Raw genomic sequence first — 18,490 nt, 5'->3', positions numbered from 1 at the left:
TACATCCACTGGTTCTCCTGTCAACTCTACTAGTTCCATCCTCCAAAAGCTCCAAGAGATTTGTCAAGCGTGGTTTCCCCATAGAAAATCTATGTTGACTTTGTCTGATTATACCACTGCCTTCCAAATGCTGTAATTGTTGATAATGGACTCTAGCAACTTCCCATACCAGTTATAGTTTATTGTTTTCTCTCCAACTCCCTCTTTGAATAGTGGGCTTACGTTAGCTACCCTCCAATCAGTAGGAACCTAAACACTGAATAGCCCTCAATGTTTAGTTCCCATCCTTGTTCATCTTGGAGCCATGTCTCCGTAATGCCAACTATATCATACCCCTTTACATTTATCAGTGCAACTAAATCATCCAATTTGTTTCAAATGCTTTGAGCATTCAGGTACAAAACCTGAAGGTGGGCACTTTTAACATTTCTTTTCCAGTTCCTACTATTTTTTACTCTGTCCTTATCTGACACTGGCCTTTGATTTCCCTGCCTATCACTTTCCTTATTCTTCTTTCTGTCTTTTCTTCTTGTTCTTAATTTCTCCTGCTCTGAATCCTTGCCAAGGTTCCCATCCCCCTGCCATATACGTTTAAAAGCTCCCCAACCACTCCACCTTGGAAGGAATGCAATATAGATTCATTGAATTTATTCCTGGCATGAGAGGGTTATCCAATGAGGACTAAATTGAATGGGCTTACATTCTCTGGAATCAAGAAGAACAAGACATGATCACATTGAAACAATTACATTTCTGAGGGAGCTGGACAGGGTTAGTGCTGAGAGGGGAGTTTTCCTTGATTGGCGAATTTAGACCTAGTCTAGGATAAGGAATTAACTAATGTGACTGAGAGATTTTTCTTCCCCTCAATTGTGAATTTTTTGAAATTCTCTAACCCAGAGGGCTGTGGATGCTCAATTATTGCGTCTATTCGAGGCTGAGATTGATAGATAAGTTTCTATAGGATTCAGGCATTTGGATTGGGCAGGAAAGTGGAATGAGGTTGAGGCTTTGCCATTATCTTATTAAATGATAGAGCAGATGATGGCAACAACAGATGTTTAAGGGTGGTTCCAGAACTGAAAGGTTGTGTACATCAGGAAAGATTGAACAAGCTTTGTGTGGTCATTGTCCCTTTAAAGATTAAGATGAGTAAGGCTATTGTGGCTTCAGGGACCAATTGGGACTCTGTGTGGGTAATCACGCTACAGGATGGAGTCCTCTTAAGCAGAGGCATGTAGGTAGAGCCAGGTGTAGTCATGAATTTGCTGTTTTCTTATTTAAAATTTGTGATCACAATGATGTGCATCATTCCACTTTTTCCCCATCTAGAGGCAACTGATGGAAGGTCTTTAATATTAGAGAAGCATTTTATACAGTGTAGATATGGAGAAGATATTTCCTACTTTAAAAGGTGCATCCAGAACTAGGGGGCATTTTGTTCTTGAATTACTGCACTCTGGGGGAGTTGGTACATGACAATGCTGTCAGAGAGTTCCAGGATTTTGATCTAGGAACAGTGAAGGATTTAGTTCCAAATAAGGGTGGCATATGGCTTGGGGTGGAATATGCAGGTGGTGGCCTTTGATGGATGGTAGATGTTGCTGGTTTGGAAGGTGCTGTCGAAGGAACCTTGGCGAAACCTTTGTTCAGCGTAGTGAGAAGGTGGAGCTTGCAGCCATGAGTAGCATGGAACACATTTAATGAGACTTTGGATAAGCACAGCAAGAAGTCTTACAACACCAGGTTAAAGTCCAACAGGTTTATTTGGCAGCAAACTAGCTTGCTGCTCCTTCGTCAGGCGAGTGGGAGATCTTTTTCACAAACAGGGCATATAAAGGCAGAAACTCAATTTACAGAATAATGATTAGAAACGCGAGTCTTTACAGGTAATCAAGTCTTAAACTCAACTCTTGTCTGTACCTTTAAGACTTGATTAGTTGTAAAGACTTGCATTTCAATCATTATTCTGTAAATTGAGTTTGTACCTTTATATGCCCTGTTTTTGAAAAGATCTCCCACTCACCTATTGAGCTTTAACCTGCTACTGAGAGACTTCTTACTGTGTTTACCCCAGCCCAACGGCGGCATCTCCACGTCATGACTTCGGACAACGGCGGCGGTGAGAAAGGTTCGATAATAAATGATGAAAGGTGAGCGGAAGTTCAAGCGGAGCGTGGATCATTTGCGCCGGTTTCAATCTGGCCAATCTCCAGATGGCTGATCCTGTTCAAACTGCCGGCCAATCGCGCATGCGCACTGCCGGGAGCGCCGTGAAGCTGCACTGCGCATGGGCTGTCTAGCCTCCTTTTCTGTAATATATCAGTGGGCCCTTTGAACTTAAGGTTGGTTATTTTTTAACTGTCTCGTGAATCTTGTGTTATGCGTACGTGTACAAAGTTCGTCAACTTGTTTTTAAGTGAGGCGATCCGGCCATTTTCTGCTGCCCTGTTGACAGGTAAGGAATTTCTGCTCGGCCTAGAGTCCAGCACTAGGCTGTGACCCGCAGCTTATTTGGTTGAAACAAAACCCCCAGCTACCGGAAATAACATTTAGATCAGCAACTTTCACGGGAGAAAGAGTCTCATTTCCAACTACTCTCCAAGTGGCTGACCCCGTTCAAAGTTCCGGCCAACAGAGCGTGCTGCAATCATTGCTGTAAGTAAGCTGTAAGAAGTCTCAACACCCGGTTACTGTCAGGCCGAGTGTGAGGTTACTGCCGAATAAATTGGTTGGACTTTAACCTGGTGTTGAGACTTCTTACTGTGTTTACCCCAGTCCAACTGAAGTCTCATCCACCTAGTGGTTAAGGTGCATTATTTTCCTAAACTCTGTTCTCCCAATCCAAACTTTTTTGCAACTTGTCTATTTCCTTGTCCAAAGGAAGTTTAAAAATTGTGATGATCACAAAAAATGTTGTGATCACTATCATAATGCTGTCCCACTACCTCAACCCCCTGTATAGCTTCATTTCCCAGAATCAGATCCAGCACAACTTTCCCTTCTTGGATCCTCTGATTTAAAAAGTGCTCTTGCACACATTAAGAAAACTGCTCCATCCAAGTCCTTAAATCTATCTATATCCCAGTTAGTGTTGGGAAAGTTGAAATCACCCAATACATTTACCTTATTATTATAGGTGAATTGTGCACATATTTGCTCAATATCCCACTGACTATCTGGGGGGAGGGTGGTGGTGATCTATAATAAACACAATGTGGCTGCCCCCTTTTTCTCTTGAACTCTACTCAAAGCTTCATTTGACACCCCCTCCAAGATATCATCTTTCCTTACTGCAGTAACTGACTCCTTAACTAATAATGCAATGCCTCCACCTCTTTTACCCCCTCCTTTCTTTCACCTGATGATTTAACATTATGGAATGTTGAGTTGCCAATCATGTTCTTCTTTCAACTATGTCTCTGTGATGGCTACCATATCACACTTCCTTGTGTCAATCATTGCCCTCAACTCATCCACTTTACCTGCAATACTCCTGGCATTAGAGTAGAGGCCATCCAGCCTTACCTTACTCCCTTGAAACTTAATACAGCTGCACTCCCTCTGGCGCAAATTGTTTTACTGTATAATTCTGTTAACAATCTGTGGCACCATCCCCTGCAGAATTTGTCTGAACTCCTCCCAACAGCCCCAGAAAAACATCCCACAAGGATGTTAGCCCTACTCTGGTTCAGATGTGGAACATCCCAATTGTACAGGTCCCACCATCCCCAGAAATGTTCCTAATGATTCAGGAATCTACAACCCTCCATCCTGCACCAACCCTTGAGCCACATATTCATCTGCACTGGTCTCCTATTTCTTCACTTGCTAGCATGTGGCACTGGGGGTAATCCCAAGATTACAGCCAGAGAGGTCCTGGTTTTTTAGTCTATTGCTTAACTCCTTTACTTGATGCAAGACCTCTTTTTTTTCTATCTATGTCATTGGTCATTGTTTGCTGGAGCAGACGAGGAAGGAGCATCAGAGAGAAAGCTAAGACTTTACCTGTTAAAAACCTGTTTAAAATAAGTTTAAAGCACTTTGTTCTTTGTAGAACTGTTTAAAGCATTTACTTATTGTATTTACTGCTTTAAGAATTGTGAGGGAGTGATTATCAGGCAGTTGTGGCCCATCAGCTTTAAATCAGCGCCAAGTTTAAAAGGAGGCCTGGTGTAGATAGCGGGCAGCGTCGGAGCGGGCAGTGGAGTGAGAGGGAAGCAGAGTGAGCTATTAGGGCTTAATATCAAAAAGGGCTTGAAGGTAAAAAGGCCAGGTGGAAAGAACAAGGAAAAAAAAAAATTTTTCAAAACTACTACAGCAAAAAACAAGGAAAAAATTTTTTCCCACAACAAATTATATTGAATAATGGAGGGGCATGTGATGTGCGGTTCCTGTATGATGTGGGAACTGGTGGACCCCAGGGTCCTTCCCAGTGGCCATGTCTGCAGTAAGTGCAGGTTGCTGGAGGAGCTCCAGCTCAAGGTGGATGAGCTGGCCTCTGAGCTACAGACACTGAGGCTCATCAGGGGGAGAGAGGGTGTCATTGTCAATGGGGTGCAAGTGACATCCACCCCCCCTAGACTGTCTAAATCTAAGGGTCAGGAACAAAAGGGGGCTGCTGGGAGGAGGAAGGGGGGTGAGGAGCGGAGGCCTCAGCCTCTTAATCTGCATAACAGGTTTGAGGTTCTTGCTTCCAGTCTGGAAGAGGACGAGGCAGGTGAGGTTGGTGAGCAAACTGCACACGGTACAGTGATGCAGCAGGACATAGGCAAAGAGAAGGGGAAAAGGAACGTAGTAGTGATTGGAGATAGTGGGGTGAAGGGTATTGACACTGTCCTTTGTCACAATGACAAAGTGCACAGAAGGGTGTGTTGTCTGCCTGGTGCTCGGGTACAGGATGTCGCAGCTGGGCTGCAGAGGAATCTGGAGTGGGAGGGTGAGAACCCAGTTGTGGTGGTACATGTGGGTGCCGGCGACGTAGGCAAAGTGCGGACTGAGGATCTGGGGAGGGAGTATGAGAAGCTGGGAATGGAATTAAAAAGTAGAACCGACAAGGTGGTCTTCTCTGGGCTACTGCCTGAACCGAGTGCAGACGGGCGTAGGGTTGACAGGATAAAGGAAGTGAATGGGTGGCTCAGAGATTGGTGTGGGAGGAATGGGATCAAATTTATGGGGCATTGGCACCAGTATTGGGGTAGGTGGGACTTGTTCGGTCGGGATGGGGTTGGTCTGAATCGTGCTGGGACCAGAGTGCTGGCGAATCGAGTAAAGAGGACTGTAGACAGGGCTTTAAACTAATTAGGGGGGGGGAGGGTGCGAGGGTAGGTGATGTTAGGAGGTCTACAGTTAAGGATAGGGTACAGGTAAGGGAAGAGGCTGAGGATGTCCCAAGTGGTGGCGTTACGGCAAATAGGGTCCAGAAGAAGGCTGGGATGAAAGCGCTTTATCTGAATGCACGAAGCATTCGGAATAAAGTGGATGAGCTGGTGGCGCAGATCGACACAAATGGATACGATCTGGTGGCCATTACAGAGACGTGGCTGCAAGGTGACAGGGACTGGGAGATGAATGTACAGGGCTATCAAGTGTTTAGGAAGGATAGGCAGGAGGAAAGAGGGGGTGGCGTAGCTCTGCTGATTAAGGACAGCATCAAGGTGGTAGCAAGGGATGATATCGGAGCCAAAGAGCAGAAAGTGGAATCGTTGTGGGTGGAGATTAGGAACAGCAAAGGGAGGAAGACGCTGGTGGGTGTCGTCTATAGGCCCCCGAATAATGATCTGGAGGTGGGGCGGGCTGTTAACGCGCAAATAAGTGCGGCGTGCAGGAATGGGACGGCAGTAGTTATGGGGGATTTCAATCTGCATATTGATTGGTCGACCCATGTTGGACGAGGTGGGCTCGAGGAGGAGTTCTTGGAATGCTGCCGGGATAGTTTCCTGGAACAGTGTGTGTTGGAGCCGACGAGGGAGCGAGCTATCTTGGATCTGGTGCTATGTAATGAGGCGGGTAGAATTAGGGACCTTGAGGTGAAGGATCCTCTTGGAGAGAGTGATCATTGTATGGTGGAGTTTCTGTTGCAGATGGAGGAGGAGAAAGTGGGTTCCCGGACACGTGTCCTTTGTTTGAATAGAGGGGAGTATGGTAGGATGAGAGAAGAATTGGCGAATGTGGACTGGGGGAGCGCGTTGGAAGGTAGGTCTGCTGAGGAGCAGTGGAGGATCTTTAAGGAGATCTTTCTTGGTGCTCAGCAGAAATTTATTCCGATGGTTAAAAAGGACAGTAGGAAGAGAGGTAATAAGCCGTGGATAACGAAGGAGGTGAAGGAAAGTGTTAAATTAAAAGCGGAGGAATTTAGAGTAGCTAAGAGCAGTGGGCGAGAAGAGGATTGGGAAAGGTTTAAATGTCAACAAAGATTGACAAAAAAGTTGATAAAGGAGGGTAGAAGAAGCTATGAAGCTGGGCTAGCGCTTAATATAAAAAAGGATAGCAAGAGTTTTTATAAATATATAAAAAGGAAGAGGCTGGTTAGGGTGAACGTTGGTCCCTTAGCGGATGAGAAAGGGGACCTAGTGGTAGGGGATGGGGATATGGCTAAGGTCTTGAATAACTTTTTTGTTTCTGTCTTCACGGAGGAGGACGTGAATAATTTGCCGGGTGTTAGCGATGGAAAGGTGGTAGGACTGGAGGGTCTTAATGACATTACTGTTACTAGAGAGGTGGTGCGCGACAGACTGGAGGGGCTGATTGTGGACAAGTCCCCAGGACCGGATGGAATGCATCCGAGGGTTCTGAAAGAAATGGCGGAGGTGATAGTGGATGCCTTGGTGGTTATTTTCCAGACGTCGCTGGATTCCGGGGAAGTGCCGGAGGATTGGAAAACGGCTAATGTTACGCCGTTGTTTAAGAAGGGTGCCAGGCAAAAGGCGGGGAATTACAGGCCAGTTAGTTTAACGTCTGTGGTAGGTAAAATGTTAGAATCCGTCATTAAGGAGGAAATTGCGAGGCATCTTGAAGGGAATTGCTTGATAGGGCAGACGCAACACGGTTTCATTAAAGGGAAGTCGTGTCTGACAAATTTACTGGAGTTCTATGAGGATGTGTCTAGGGCGGTGGATAGAGGAGAGCCGGTGGATGTGGTCTTTCTGGATTTTCAGAAGGCGTTTGATAAGGTACCTCACAAGAGGTTACTGCAGAAGGTCAGAGGACATGGAGTTGGGGGTAGGGTGTTAGCGTGGATAGAGGATTGGTTGTCAAATAGGAGGCAGAGAGTGGGGGTCAATGGGTGCTATTCGGATTGGCGGTTGGTGACTAGTGGGGTGCCCCAGGGGTCGGTGCTGGGGCCTCAGCTATTTACCATTTATATAGATGATCTGGAGGAGGGAACCGAGTGTAGGGTATCGAAATTTGCTGATGACACCAAGATTGGGGGAAAGGCAAATTGTGCGGAGGGTGTGGAGAGTCTGCAGAAGGATCTAGATAGGCTGGGCGAATGGGCCAGGAAATGGCAAATGGAATTTAATGTTGGCAAGTGTGAGGTGGTCCACTTTGGTAGGAAGAATGGTAGGAAGGACTATTACTTACGTGGCGAAAAACTGCAGCAGGCGACGGTGCAGAGGGACCTCGGGGTCCTTGTGCATGAGTCGCAAAAACCCAGCCTGCAGGTGCAGCAGGTGGTCAGGAAGGCGAATGGGATGCTGGCCTTCATAGCGAGGGGGATTGAATATAAAAGTAGGGAGGTCTTGCTGCAGCTGTATAGGGCATTGGTGAGGCCGCAGCTGGAGTACTGTGTGCAGTTTTGGGCGCCGCACCTGCGCAAGGATATTTTGGCCTTGGAGGGAGTGCAGAGGAGGTTTACTAGGCTGATACCGGAGTTGAGGGGGTTGAGCTATGAGGAGAGGCTGAATAAACTAGGCTTGTACTCGTTAGAGTTTAGAAGAATGAGGGGAGATCTCATTGAGACGTATAAGATGATGAATGGGATGGATAGGATAGAGGTGGAAAGACTCTTCCCGCTCAAAAAAGACAGTAGGACTAGGGGGCACAGCCTCAAGATAAAGGGGGGGGCGGTTCAGAACGGAGTTGAGGAGGAACTTCTTCACTCAAAGGGTGGTGAATCTCTGGAATTCTCTGCCCGTTGAAGTGGTGGAGGCTGCCTCGCTAAATATTTTTAAGAAGCGGGTTGATGGGTTTTTGATAAGAGAGGGGATTAAGGGTTATGGGGAGAGGGCGGGAAAGTGGAACTGAGCCACGACAGATCAGCCACGACAGATCAGCCATGATCTTATTGAATGGCGGGGCAGGCTCGAAGGGCCAGATGGCCTACTCCTGCTCCTATTTCTTATGTTCTTATGTACCAACATGCACCATGACCTCTGCCCTTCAGGATGCCTTGCAACCAGTGACATCTCAGACCTGAGCACCAGGGAGGCAATGTATCACTCTGGAGTTATGAGGTAGGCTGCTTGTGGTGCTAGAAGCTTGGCTCTGTCTGCACTCCCCAGAGAAATCAGCACCCTCATCAGCCTCCAAAATGGAATATCAATGTGTGATTGAGACCCTAGGGGATTTCTGAACTACCTGTCCATATCTCTTGGACTGCCTGGTGGTCACCCGTTCCCTTCCTCAAGTCCCTTCAGCTGCAGTGGGACTGCCTCTCTAAATGTGCTATCCATAATGCTCCCAGACTCATGGATGCTCTACATTGATCCCAGCCGCCATGTCAGTTCTGAAACTCAAGCTTCTAAGAGCTGGAGCTGGACTCACTTCCTGCGTACATACTAGCCCCAAACACTGGAAATGTGGCAGGCCTCCCATATGGAACAAGAACAGCAAACCATAGCTTCAAGCTCTCCTGCCGTGACTAAACCCTTTTACGTTTAAGAACTTTATAGGACTTAAAAGAAAGGAATCAAAATTTCCTACCCTTGCTTAAATAATGACTTACAATTTAACATGGTTTGGAAATACCTACCAGGACTTGCTCACCAAACAGTTGCATCTGTTGGTCATCCATCAGATTCTGAATTGTAATGTCTGGTCAACACCTGCTCCCACTGGACCTGTGGAGGTAGTAAGGGATACCAGGCACAGCAATTACTCCCTCCCACACTTCAACTTTGTCTCATACTCTCCAACTTGCATTCTGTGTTGCTTGCACTTAGACCTTGCTTATATAGCTTAGGCTTGTGTTGCTTCAGGAGCTGGATTTAATCGCTACTTAATTAGCTGCCCCCCTCATGAGTGACAGCATTAGGAGAGCTTTTTTTTACTTCCCTTGGGCCCGAAAGAAGCTGAATATCTACCTTTCAATTACCTGCTGTTAATTAGATTTTAAGAAAGCAAAAGATTAAGGTCGGTCTTTTGGGTGGGTGGGTCTTTTGGGTGGGTCTTTTGGGTGGGCCAAACAAGTAAACAAACTTAAATTACGTTCGGACAAAGAAAGAGGGGGCAGCCCCCCAAAAGGAGGGGGAACGGCCCGAACAGAAACAAAAGGTACAAAGGAAACTTAAAACACGTCAAATCAAAATGTGATTATCGGGGTCTATAGGGCACCTCAGCCCCTGCGGTGCCCAACGGGCATGGAAGATGGCCATTATCTACAAGGTCAGGAGATAGGAGTAGGGCAGCAAATGCAGTACAACGGTTTGAGAAGGGACACTAATTACCATGGCAAATGAAAGATGTGTTTGAAATGCTGGAGAACAGTGTGGGAGGAGGGGTTGTGACATATTTTCCAGTTTTGCATGAGAAGATGTCAGAACTGGTGCAGCTGTAAACACAGATGGTGGCAGTGACCCAAAAATTAACAAATAATGCTAGTGGAAAGGGAAAAGATGTATTTGATCATGTTTTAAATGGTAGAAATGGCAAATATTGATGTCATGAAAGAAAGCTGTTGGACTGGAAGGTGAGGATCAGGGAAAAAAATATAATTGTATGTGAAGGAAGAAGGAACCAGAAAAGACGCACTATATATGGGACAGTCCTAAATCTGGATTGCATCTTGATTGTAATAGACAGAAATGTTCAAACAAGAAAAAGGGAGCTGATTCAATAGATGGTTTAGAGGCTTGTAATCTTACAGGCAAGTGTCTTGAGAATGAAAGAGTTTGGGGAAGGACATGGCTATGGAACTGGAATCTGACAGAGAATTGAAAGAGTTAATAAATAACAATTACAAATAATTTGGCAATTTGAATGCTGTGTCATTGATTCCAGTGTGGTTGAGCACTTGAAGCACAGGCATTGTGCCAATTGCTGGGCCAAATTAGGAGCAACATAAAAATTGAAATATACAGTTTGCAGATCTTTGGCACTGCATGAAACTAGTTAAGCCCTACTATACTTTATTTGTTTTGTATATTTATTTATTAGCATCACAAGTAATCTTCTATTAACACTGTAATGAAGTTACTGTGAAAGTCCCCTAGTTGCCACACCCCAGCACCTGTTCAAATTCACTGAGGGAGAATTTAGCATAGCCACTGCACCTAACCAGCACACCTTTCAGACTGTGGGAGGAAACCAGAGTACTTGGAGGAAACCCATGAAGACACAGGGAGAACATGCAGACTCCGCACAGAGAGTGACCCAAGCCAGGAATTGAACTTGGACATTAAACCAATTTTGGATTAATGCAGAGAATGTAAAGGGGACCAAGAACTATAGCAGGCAGAACATAGAATGAGATACAAAGAAAATTCTCTTTGCCTATTCTGGAAGCTGTCCTGTTGCTTTTGTCATATTTTTCTGCTTTGGCAATTCTGTTTAAAATGTGACGAAGAAGCTTCTACGTAGGTTACACATTTGAAGTTATTCATTTGTACATTCTGAATTGTGTAACATCGCGTTGGGTCTGCCAGGGACAAGGGATCCTTGTAGCTAGTGTAGAGTTAGAGCACCTGTAAATCTAATCATTATTAATAGATATTTTGATCACGTGGGATATTTTTGGAGTTGCGCTATTCTTAGCTTCACTTATTACTTCGCTAGGATATGATGTACTTTTGGAACATAAAGATTCATTAGCAGCAACTGTTCTAAACGTAACCACAATATGATGTGCTTCGTTGGAAGAAAACTTTCCTCAGGTACTGTATTATATTCTACAGTCTTATTATGGTAATCTTTTTGATTTAAGTGTTGAATGATATATTGAAATTGTTTTTTGACTATGTTGTTTTCTCATGATTTATTTTGTATAATTCAGGAAGAAACACCAGCAATGGAATGCTGTTCTGCCTAACAAAACCCTTTAAGATCCTAATGCGCTGGAATCATAATGCTGGGGTTCTATCACTACCAATAACTAGTAAGGAATGGCTGTTTAATAGTCTTCACTCAACAAAAATAGGTAAAATTAAACTTGTGACCAAAACTGTTATAGTTACTACATCTATACAAACTCAAAGGAGAAAAAGTTGTTTTTTTGTTTACAGACCATGTAGATTTTGCTCTTTGTTTACTATAAACTTGTGTATAAAACATTGAGTTTTAGATAAGTACACAGTGATATCCAAAGGTTGAGTATCCAAACTTCAAAATGTTGATTCAATCTATATTTCCATTATTGCTTTCTTCAAAAAATATTACTTCCATCCTTTTTTTTAGGACACAATGGGAGTAAATTTTGATTTTGTTTGGCACTGATTGGGCAACAATGAATTTGTTTTTCTAAATAGATGTCGCCACTCAAGTGTTGCTCTTGGCTGCATTAGAGTGCTTCAGCCCTTTTCCCACTTGCAAGGTGTTACTTCCATTGAAAGCATGCATCAAAAAGCATGAGTTCAAAGTGTTGAAGATAACTAGAAAATGATTTCTGAAAATTTTAAAAGAACTGTGGATAAATAATTGGATTAAGATAGCATGAATGTGAAGTTGGTGAAAAAAAATTATGGAGGAGATCGCAGAGGTTCTGACTAGAATCTTTCAATCCAAAGGAACTAGCATATCTCAGAATCCATGATTTGAGACTAAATTAGTTAACATTTCAGAATATCTAGGGTACCGACAAGCGTTTAGAAAATTGAGGTGGGGGGGATATCATTGAAACTTACAGAATACTGAAAGGCCTGAATAGAGTGGATGTGGAGAAGATGTTTCCATTAGTAGGAAAGACTGAGATAGATTCTTGATTGGTAAGGAGATTAAAGGTTACCGGGGAAAGGCCGAAGAATGTGTTGAGAAACATATCAGCCATGATTGAATGGCGGAGCAGATGTGATGGACTGAATGGCCTAATTCTGCTTGTATAAGTACTAAGGGGTGGCAAACATTAGTGGGGGTTTCCTGTAGGCTCCCCAACAGCAGTGGATCAGTAATCAGGAAATTCAAGATGCACATAACAGATGTGTTACAGGAGTCATAAGCGACTTTAATCTGCATGTGGATTGGGCAAACCAAATTAGGTGGATGAGTTCCTGGACTGTGTGATTTTTAGATCAGTATGATGAGGAAACTGGGGAATGTGCTATTCTAGATTTGGTATTGTGCGTGGGAAGCTTGCAGGTGGCCATGTTGCCATCAAGTTATGTTCCTATTTTGGAACTATATTATTGCTCCTTCATTGTTACTGTGTCAAAATCTTGGAACTGTCTGGACTGCAGCTTGCAACCGCTTTCTCAAGGGCGGTTAAGTATGAGAAACAAAGTTACCAGTTACCAGTGTGTATCCCATAAACGAATTTAAAAATCCACCAGCATCACCACCACTTCAAAAAACCCACACTGACTCTCAGTCCTTGTAAACTGTCTGATCTCTAAACTCCCTTTCCTCTCCAGGATACCTGGATCCCTCAGTACTATGGTGGTACAGTTGTTAGCTTCCTTTCTTGTCTATCTTCACAGCTTCCTTTCCTACCTATCTTCATGTCATCAGCAAATTTATTAACCATATGTTCAGTTCCTTCATCCAAGCCATTGATATCAATTATAAATAGCTGAGCCTCCAGCACTGAGCCTTGTGGCACACCACTTGTCATACCTTGCCAACCCAAACAGACTCAATTATCCATTCTTGCCAATTTTCTATCCATACTATTAAATTACTCCTACACCATGAGCTCTTATTTTGCATAATAACCTTTAATGTTGCACCATATCAAATGTCTTTTTAAAAATCAAATTACAGCACATCAACAGGTTCCCCTTTATCCATGGGTGAAGGGTCATCTAGACTTAACGTTGGCTCTACTCTCTCTCCACAAATGCTGTCAGACCTGCTGAGATTTTCCAGCATTTTTCGGTTTTTCAGATTTCAGCATCTGTAATATTTTGCATTCATCCTCTTCATCTGTGTAACTTGTTAATTCCTCAAAGAATTCCAATTAGTTAAACATGATTTCCCTTTCACAAAACCACGCTGATTCTGCTTGATTGCATTGAGATTTTCTAAATGTCCTGCTTTAATCTCTGTAATAGATTCCAGCAATTTCCTTACAACAGATGTTAAACTAACTGGTCTGCAGTTCCATGCTTTCTAGCTTCTTCTTGGTATGTTACGGGAATCATGATGCACGAAAGTTGTAATGAACCTAGTCAAAAAGAAAAGTAAAGCGTACAAAAGGTTCAGAGAGCTAGGAGATGTTAGGGATTTAGAGGAGCATACAGCTTATAGGAAGAAACTTGAAAAGGACATTAGGAGAGCCAGAAGGGGTCATGAGAAGGTCTTGGCAGGTAAGATTAAGGGGAACCCTAAGGCGTTCTATAAACATGTGAAAAGTAAAAGGATGAGATGTGAAAGGAAAGGAACTATAAAATGTGAAGGTGGGAAGTTGGTACAGAGCTGGTAGAAATAGCAGAGGTGCTTAATGAATACTTTTTCAACCGTGAACACTGAGGTAAAGATCTGGGTGGATGTACTGCAGGCTTGCGGGTGACTGAAAAGATTGAGTATGTGGACATTAAGAAAGAGGATGTGTTGGAAGTTTTGAATAGCATTAAGATAGATAAATTGCCAGGACCAGATGGGATGTACCCCAGGTTACTGTGGGAGGCCAGGGAAGAGATTGCAGAACCTCTGGCGATGATCTTTACGTTGTCAATTGAGACGGGAGAAGTTCCGGAGGATTGTGAATGTGGTACCTATATTCAAGAAAGGGAGAAGAGATCGCCCAGGAAATTATTGATTGGGGAGGGACAGGATTTATGAACATTTAGAGAAGTTCAGTATGCTCAGTAGTGGTCAGCATGGCTTTGTCAAGGTAGATAATACCTTATGAGCCTGGTTGAGTTCTTTGAAAATGTGACTAAATACATTGACGAAGGAAGAGCGGTAGATGTGATTCGTATGGACTTCAGCAAGGCGTTCGATAAGGTCCCCCATGCAAGACTCCTTGGGAAAGTGAGAGGACATGGGAACCAAGGGGCTATTGCCTTGTGGATCCAGAACTGGCTTGTCTGCAGAAGGCAGAGAGTGGTTGTAGATGGGTCTTTTTCTGCATGGCGGTCGGTCACCAGTGGAGTGCCCCAGGGATCTGTTCTGGGACCCTTGCTGTTTGTACTTCTCATAAATGACTAGGATGAGGAAGTGGAGGAATGGGTTGGTAAGTTTGCTGACGACACGAAGGTTGGTGGTGTTGTGGATAGTTTGGAGAGATGTCAGAAGTTGCAGCGTGACGTAGATAGGATGCAAGGTTGGGCAGAGAAGTGGCAGATAGACTTCAACCCAGATAAATTTGTAGTGGTCAATTTTGGTAGGTCAAATGGGATGAAGGAGTATAATATCAAGGGTAAGACTGTTAGCAGTGTAGAGGGTCAGAAGGACCTTGGGGTCCGGGTCTGTAGGACTCTTAAATCGGCCTTGCAGGTAGAGGACATGGCTAAGAAGGCATATGGTGTATTGGCCTTCATCAATTGAGGGATTGAGTTTAGGAGTTGGGAGATAATGCTGTAGCTGTATAAGACACTAGTCAGACCTCTCTTGGAATACTGTGCTCAGTTCTGGTCGCCTCATTACAGGAGGGATGTGGAAGCTATTGAAAGGGTGCAGAGGAGGTTTACAAGGATGTTGCCTGGATTGGGTGGCATGCCTTATGAGGATAGGTTGAGGGAGCTCGGTCTTTTCTCCTCAGACGAAGGATGAGAAGTGACCTGATAGAAGTGTATAAAATGTTGAGAGATATCCAGGGGCTGGAATGGTTGCTATGAGAGGATGCGGGTTTAAGGTGCTGGGGAGTAGGTACAAAGGAGATATCAGGAGTAAGTTTTTCACTCAGAGGGTGGTGGGTGAGTGGAATTGGCTGCCGTTGGTGGTGTTGGAGGCAAATTCGATAGGGTCTTTTAAGAGACTTCCGGATGAGTATGTGCTACTTAATAGAGTTGAGGCTTATAGGTAAGCCTAGTAGATAGGGATATCATCAGTGCAACTTGTGGGCCGAAGGGCCTGTTTGTGCTGCAGTTTTTCTATGTTCTATGTTCTTCCTTTCTTGAATAGAGGAATCACATTTACTATTTTCAATCTGATGGGTCTTTTCAGAATTTAGGGAATTTGGAAAGCTGAAACCAATGCATTGACTACCTCAGTGGCCACTTCTAAGACCCTAAGATAAAGTCCATCAGGACCTGGTGACTTGTTAGCTTTTAGTTCTAATAATTTTGTTAGTACCTTTCCTCTGATTGTAATTGTTTTAAGTTTCCCCCTCTCTGTCACCTCCTGATTCACCATTATACCTGGGATGCTATTAGTATTTTCAGCAGTGAAGATAAACACCCAATATCTGTTCAATTCAAATGCCATTTTCTTTCTTTCCATTATTTTCTCCATTCCCACACTCCAGAAGACCAATTCCTTTTTAAATGCCTGTAGAAACTATTACTACCTGTTTTTATATTTCTAGCTAACTTTCTTTCATACTCCAATTTCTTCCTTCTCATTAATCTTATAGCCAATCTTTCCCATTCTTTATATTTTTCCAATCTTTTGATCTGCCACTTGGCTTTGAGGAATTCTATGCTTTTTCTTTCAATTTAATACCATTTTAACTTCTTTAGTTAGCCACTGATTGTTTCTCACCGGAAAGTATTCTTTCCGAGCATCCTGAAATATCTCCTTCAGTGTCTACCACTGTATCTCTACTAAAGTATCCCTCATGCTAATTTCTCAGTTCCTTTAACCAGCTGTCTTCATTCACTCATTTCCCTTATTTAAGTTTAAGATATTAGTCTTAAACTGAATGCAAAATTCAATAATATAATGATTACATAAATCCGAAAGAAACCTTCACTATGTGGTCATTAGTTAATCCTGTCTCATTGAAATATAGTAAGAAGTCTCACAACACCAGGTTAAAGTCCAGCAGGTTGGACTTTTATCCTAGTGTTGTGAGACTTCTTACTGTGCTTACCCCAGTCCAACACTGGCATCTCCACATTGTTGAAATATTCCATTGTTCTTCTGTCCACCATCCCATCTTCTACTCTTCAAGGTCTGGTGATACATAGATTTTTAGAATTCTTATCCTTGTTTCCAAATCGATTTGTAGCTTATCTCTCCCTATCTCTAATACGTGCTATGATCCTCTGCACCCACCTGATTTTAGACTTTTTCTGCATCCCTGATTTAAATTGGCGGCTGTGCATTTGTCTGGACTCTTGTTCTGGAATGCCTTCCCGAAACTTCTCTGCCTCGCTATCGCTCATCTTCTTTAAAACACTCTTAAAACTTTCAGCATGATTTTTGTTACCTGAACTAATATCTCCTATGTGGCTTGGTGTCATGTTTTGTTTGATATAGCTCTTCTGTAGCACATTTGGGATGTTTTCGTTACATGCAGTGTGCTTTCTGAATTTAAGTTGTTGTAGCTGATTGCTTCATCACAAAACTGGCATATTATCATTCTACAAGATCAAGCTCTGTGAGAGTTGAATTGTTCTAATGAATTTTACTGAGCTCAATCTTACCCTGTACATTAGGAGATGTGTGATTTAAATGTTTCCATTTCATCAATAGCCAACAGACATTTTTTTTAAAAATCTAGGTGCTATGAGAAGATACAGTCACAGTGTGGCACCCATGATCAGAGCAGAGCCAACAAGGGGTCTTATCGATGAGCCAGTCCAGCTTGAAGTCACACACTTATTGCCTAGCCAACAAGTCACATTGCAATCAAGGCTGTTATCTGAGGATGCTAATTGGTGGGAGGCATATGCCCACTATGTCAGTGATTCAGAAGGGATTGTTCAAGGTTTGTGCAATTGAGTTACACTGCGCTACTTTTACAAAGTAATTCCATGCTATTGAAGCATTGGGGTTAACTTCAATCCTCGAGGACAGCTGGGTTAGGCCATCTCTGACATTGCTTCCCTCCCACAGCTACTGCCATCTCCATGTTATAAATATTTTAAACATTTGATGTCTGTCGAATGCTTTAGTAAAGTACACATCATCTGCTTGCTGTTCTATTAGTTAATTCTTGCTGGCAGGCCTTTCCTACATAATGGCTCAGATCATCCAGACTACAGATCATTGGAGACCGGGCGTACCCCGCAAGATGCACTACGCGACCCCTTGGAGGTCCTAACGCACTGACTCCATTGGGATTGCCCAGGATGTTTGAATTTCAGATGGGCGGTCCCATTGTTCTCTGGAGCCCTCTGGAAAAGTCTCCAATTCCTGAGTTAGAGATTTTGGATTGTTCTGAATAGCTACCCAGGAAATGTTAGACTGAAAAATCCTAGTTTAACTCCTGTGCAAGTACACAACTGACAGCCCTAATCGTCCACACTGATGCCCGCTGATCACCTGCTTCTCCCCATCCTCTGCAGACACGACTTGATGCAACCTTACCTCCCATAATCCCTAAACCTGATTAAACCTCACAACCTGACTCCCCACTTCCCTGACCACCCTACTCCCCATCTCTGCTGACACCCCTAACTCACTTGACCTGACCTCACTTTACTACTCTAGACACCTGTTGCCCTACCCATTTGCTACTGCACCTACTTACTCATGCTCCCTATCTCTTTACCCATTGATGCATTCATGCATTCACTTGTCCATTCATCCAGATATACATTAACACACCAAAAAACTGGCTGAATGACCCAGTTTTTTGGTGTGTTAGAGAACACTTGCCAGAATACAGTGGCTAGTGCCATTAAAAGGGAATGTGGCTTGCCTTGCCCCAGTGATCTTGTGTTATAAGAAAACAGTTGGAGTGAGGATATAGTATGCATTTTGAACAAGCTGGGATGGGAAGCCCCAGCCCTCTGGCACGGTACGAAAAGAAAGTAGCAGAACTGCAAACCAATAGTGATTGATGCCCCTAGGAAGATTTGGGCCAGTATGTCAGTCATGATTACTGCAAGTGTAGAATACAGAGAAGTTAGTCAACAAACAGTTGGTGCTAAAAGTTATACATGAAAATAGAACATAGAACATTACAGCGCAGAACAGGCCCTTCGGCCCACGATGTTACGCCGACCAATTAGAAAAACAATGACCCTCTAACCTAAACCAATCCCTTTCCATCCATAAACTATCCACG

At 43.6% G+C, this 18,490-nt stretch overlaps 1 protein-coding gene across 6 annotated transcripts in view; it reads left to right on the top strand.

Moving 5' to 3' along the window:
* The first annotated feature begins 2,286 nt into the window (after positions 1-2,286).
* LOC145355464 (peroxisomal succinyl-coenzyme A thioesterase-like) overlaps positions 2,287-18,490 on the top strand; it is a 50,033-nt gene continuing 33,829 nt past the window's right edge. Inside the window, exons 1-3 of one of the 6 annotated variants that reach the window (XM_080207601.1) lie at positions 2,287-2,345; positions 11,213-11,356; positions 16,979-17,185. In XM_080207601.1, coding sequence (XP_080063727.1) covers positions 11,233-11,356; positions 16,979-17,185 — 331 coding nt within the window. In that variant the 5' untranslated portion in view covers positions 2,287-2,345; positions 11,213-11,232. The other 5 variants (XM_080207600.1, XM_080207596.1, XM_080207597.1 and 2 more) reach the window with 5 other exon arrangements.

This window comes from Carcharhinus amblyrhynchos, chromosome 19 (assembly GCF_965287045.1).
Source record: "Carcharhinus amblyrhynchos chromosome 19, sCarAmb.v2.hapA, whole genome shotgun sequence".
Taxonomy (NCBI): Eukaryota; Metazoa; Chordata; class Chondrichthyes; order Carcharhiniformes; family Carcharhinidae; genus Carcharhinus; species Carcharhinus amblyrhynchos.
The sequence above is the reverse complement of the archived record's forward strand: the minus strand, read 5'-3'. Positions and strand labels throughout refer to the sequence as shown.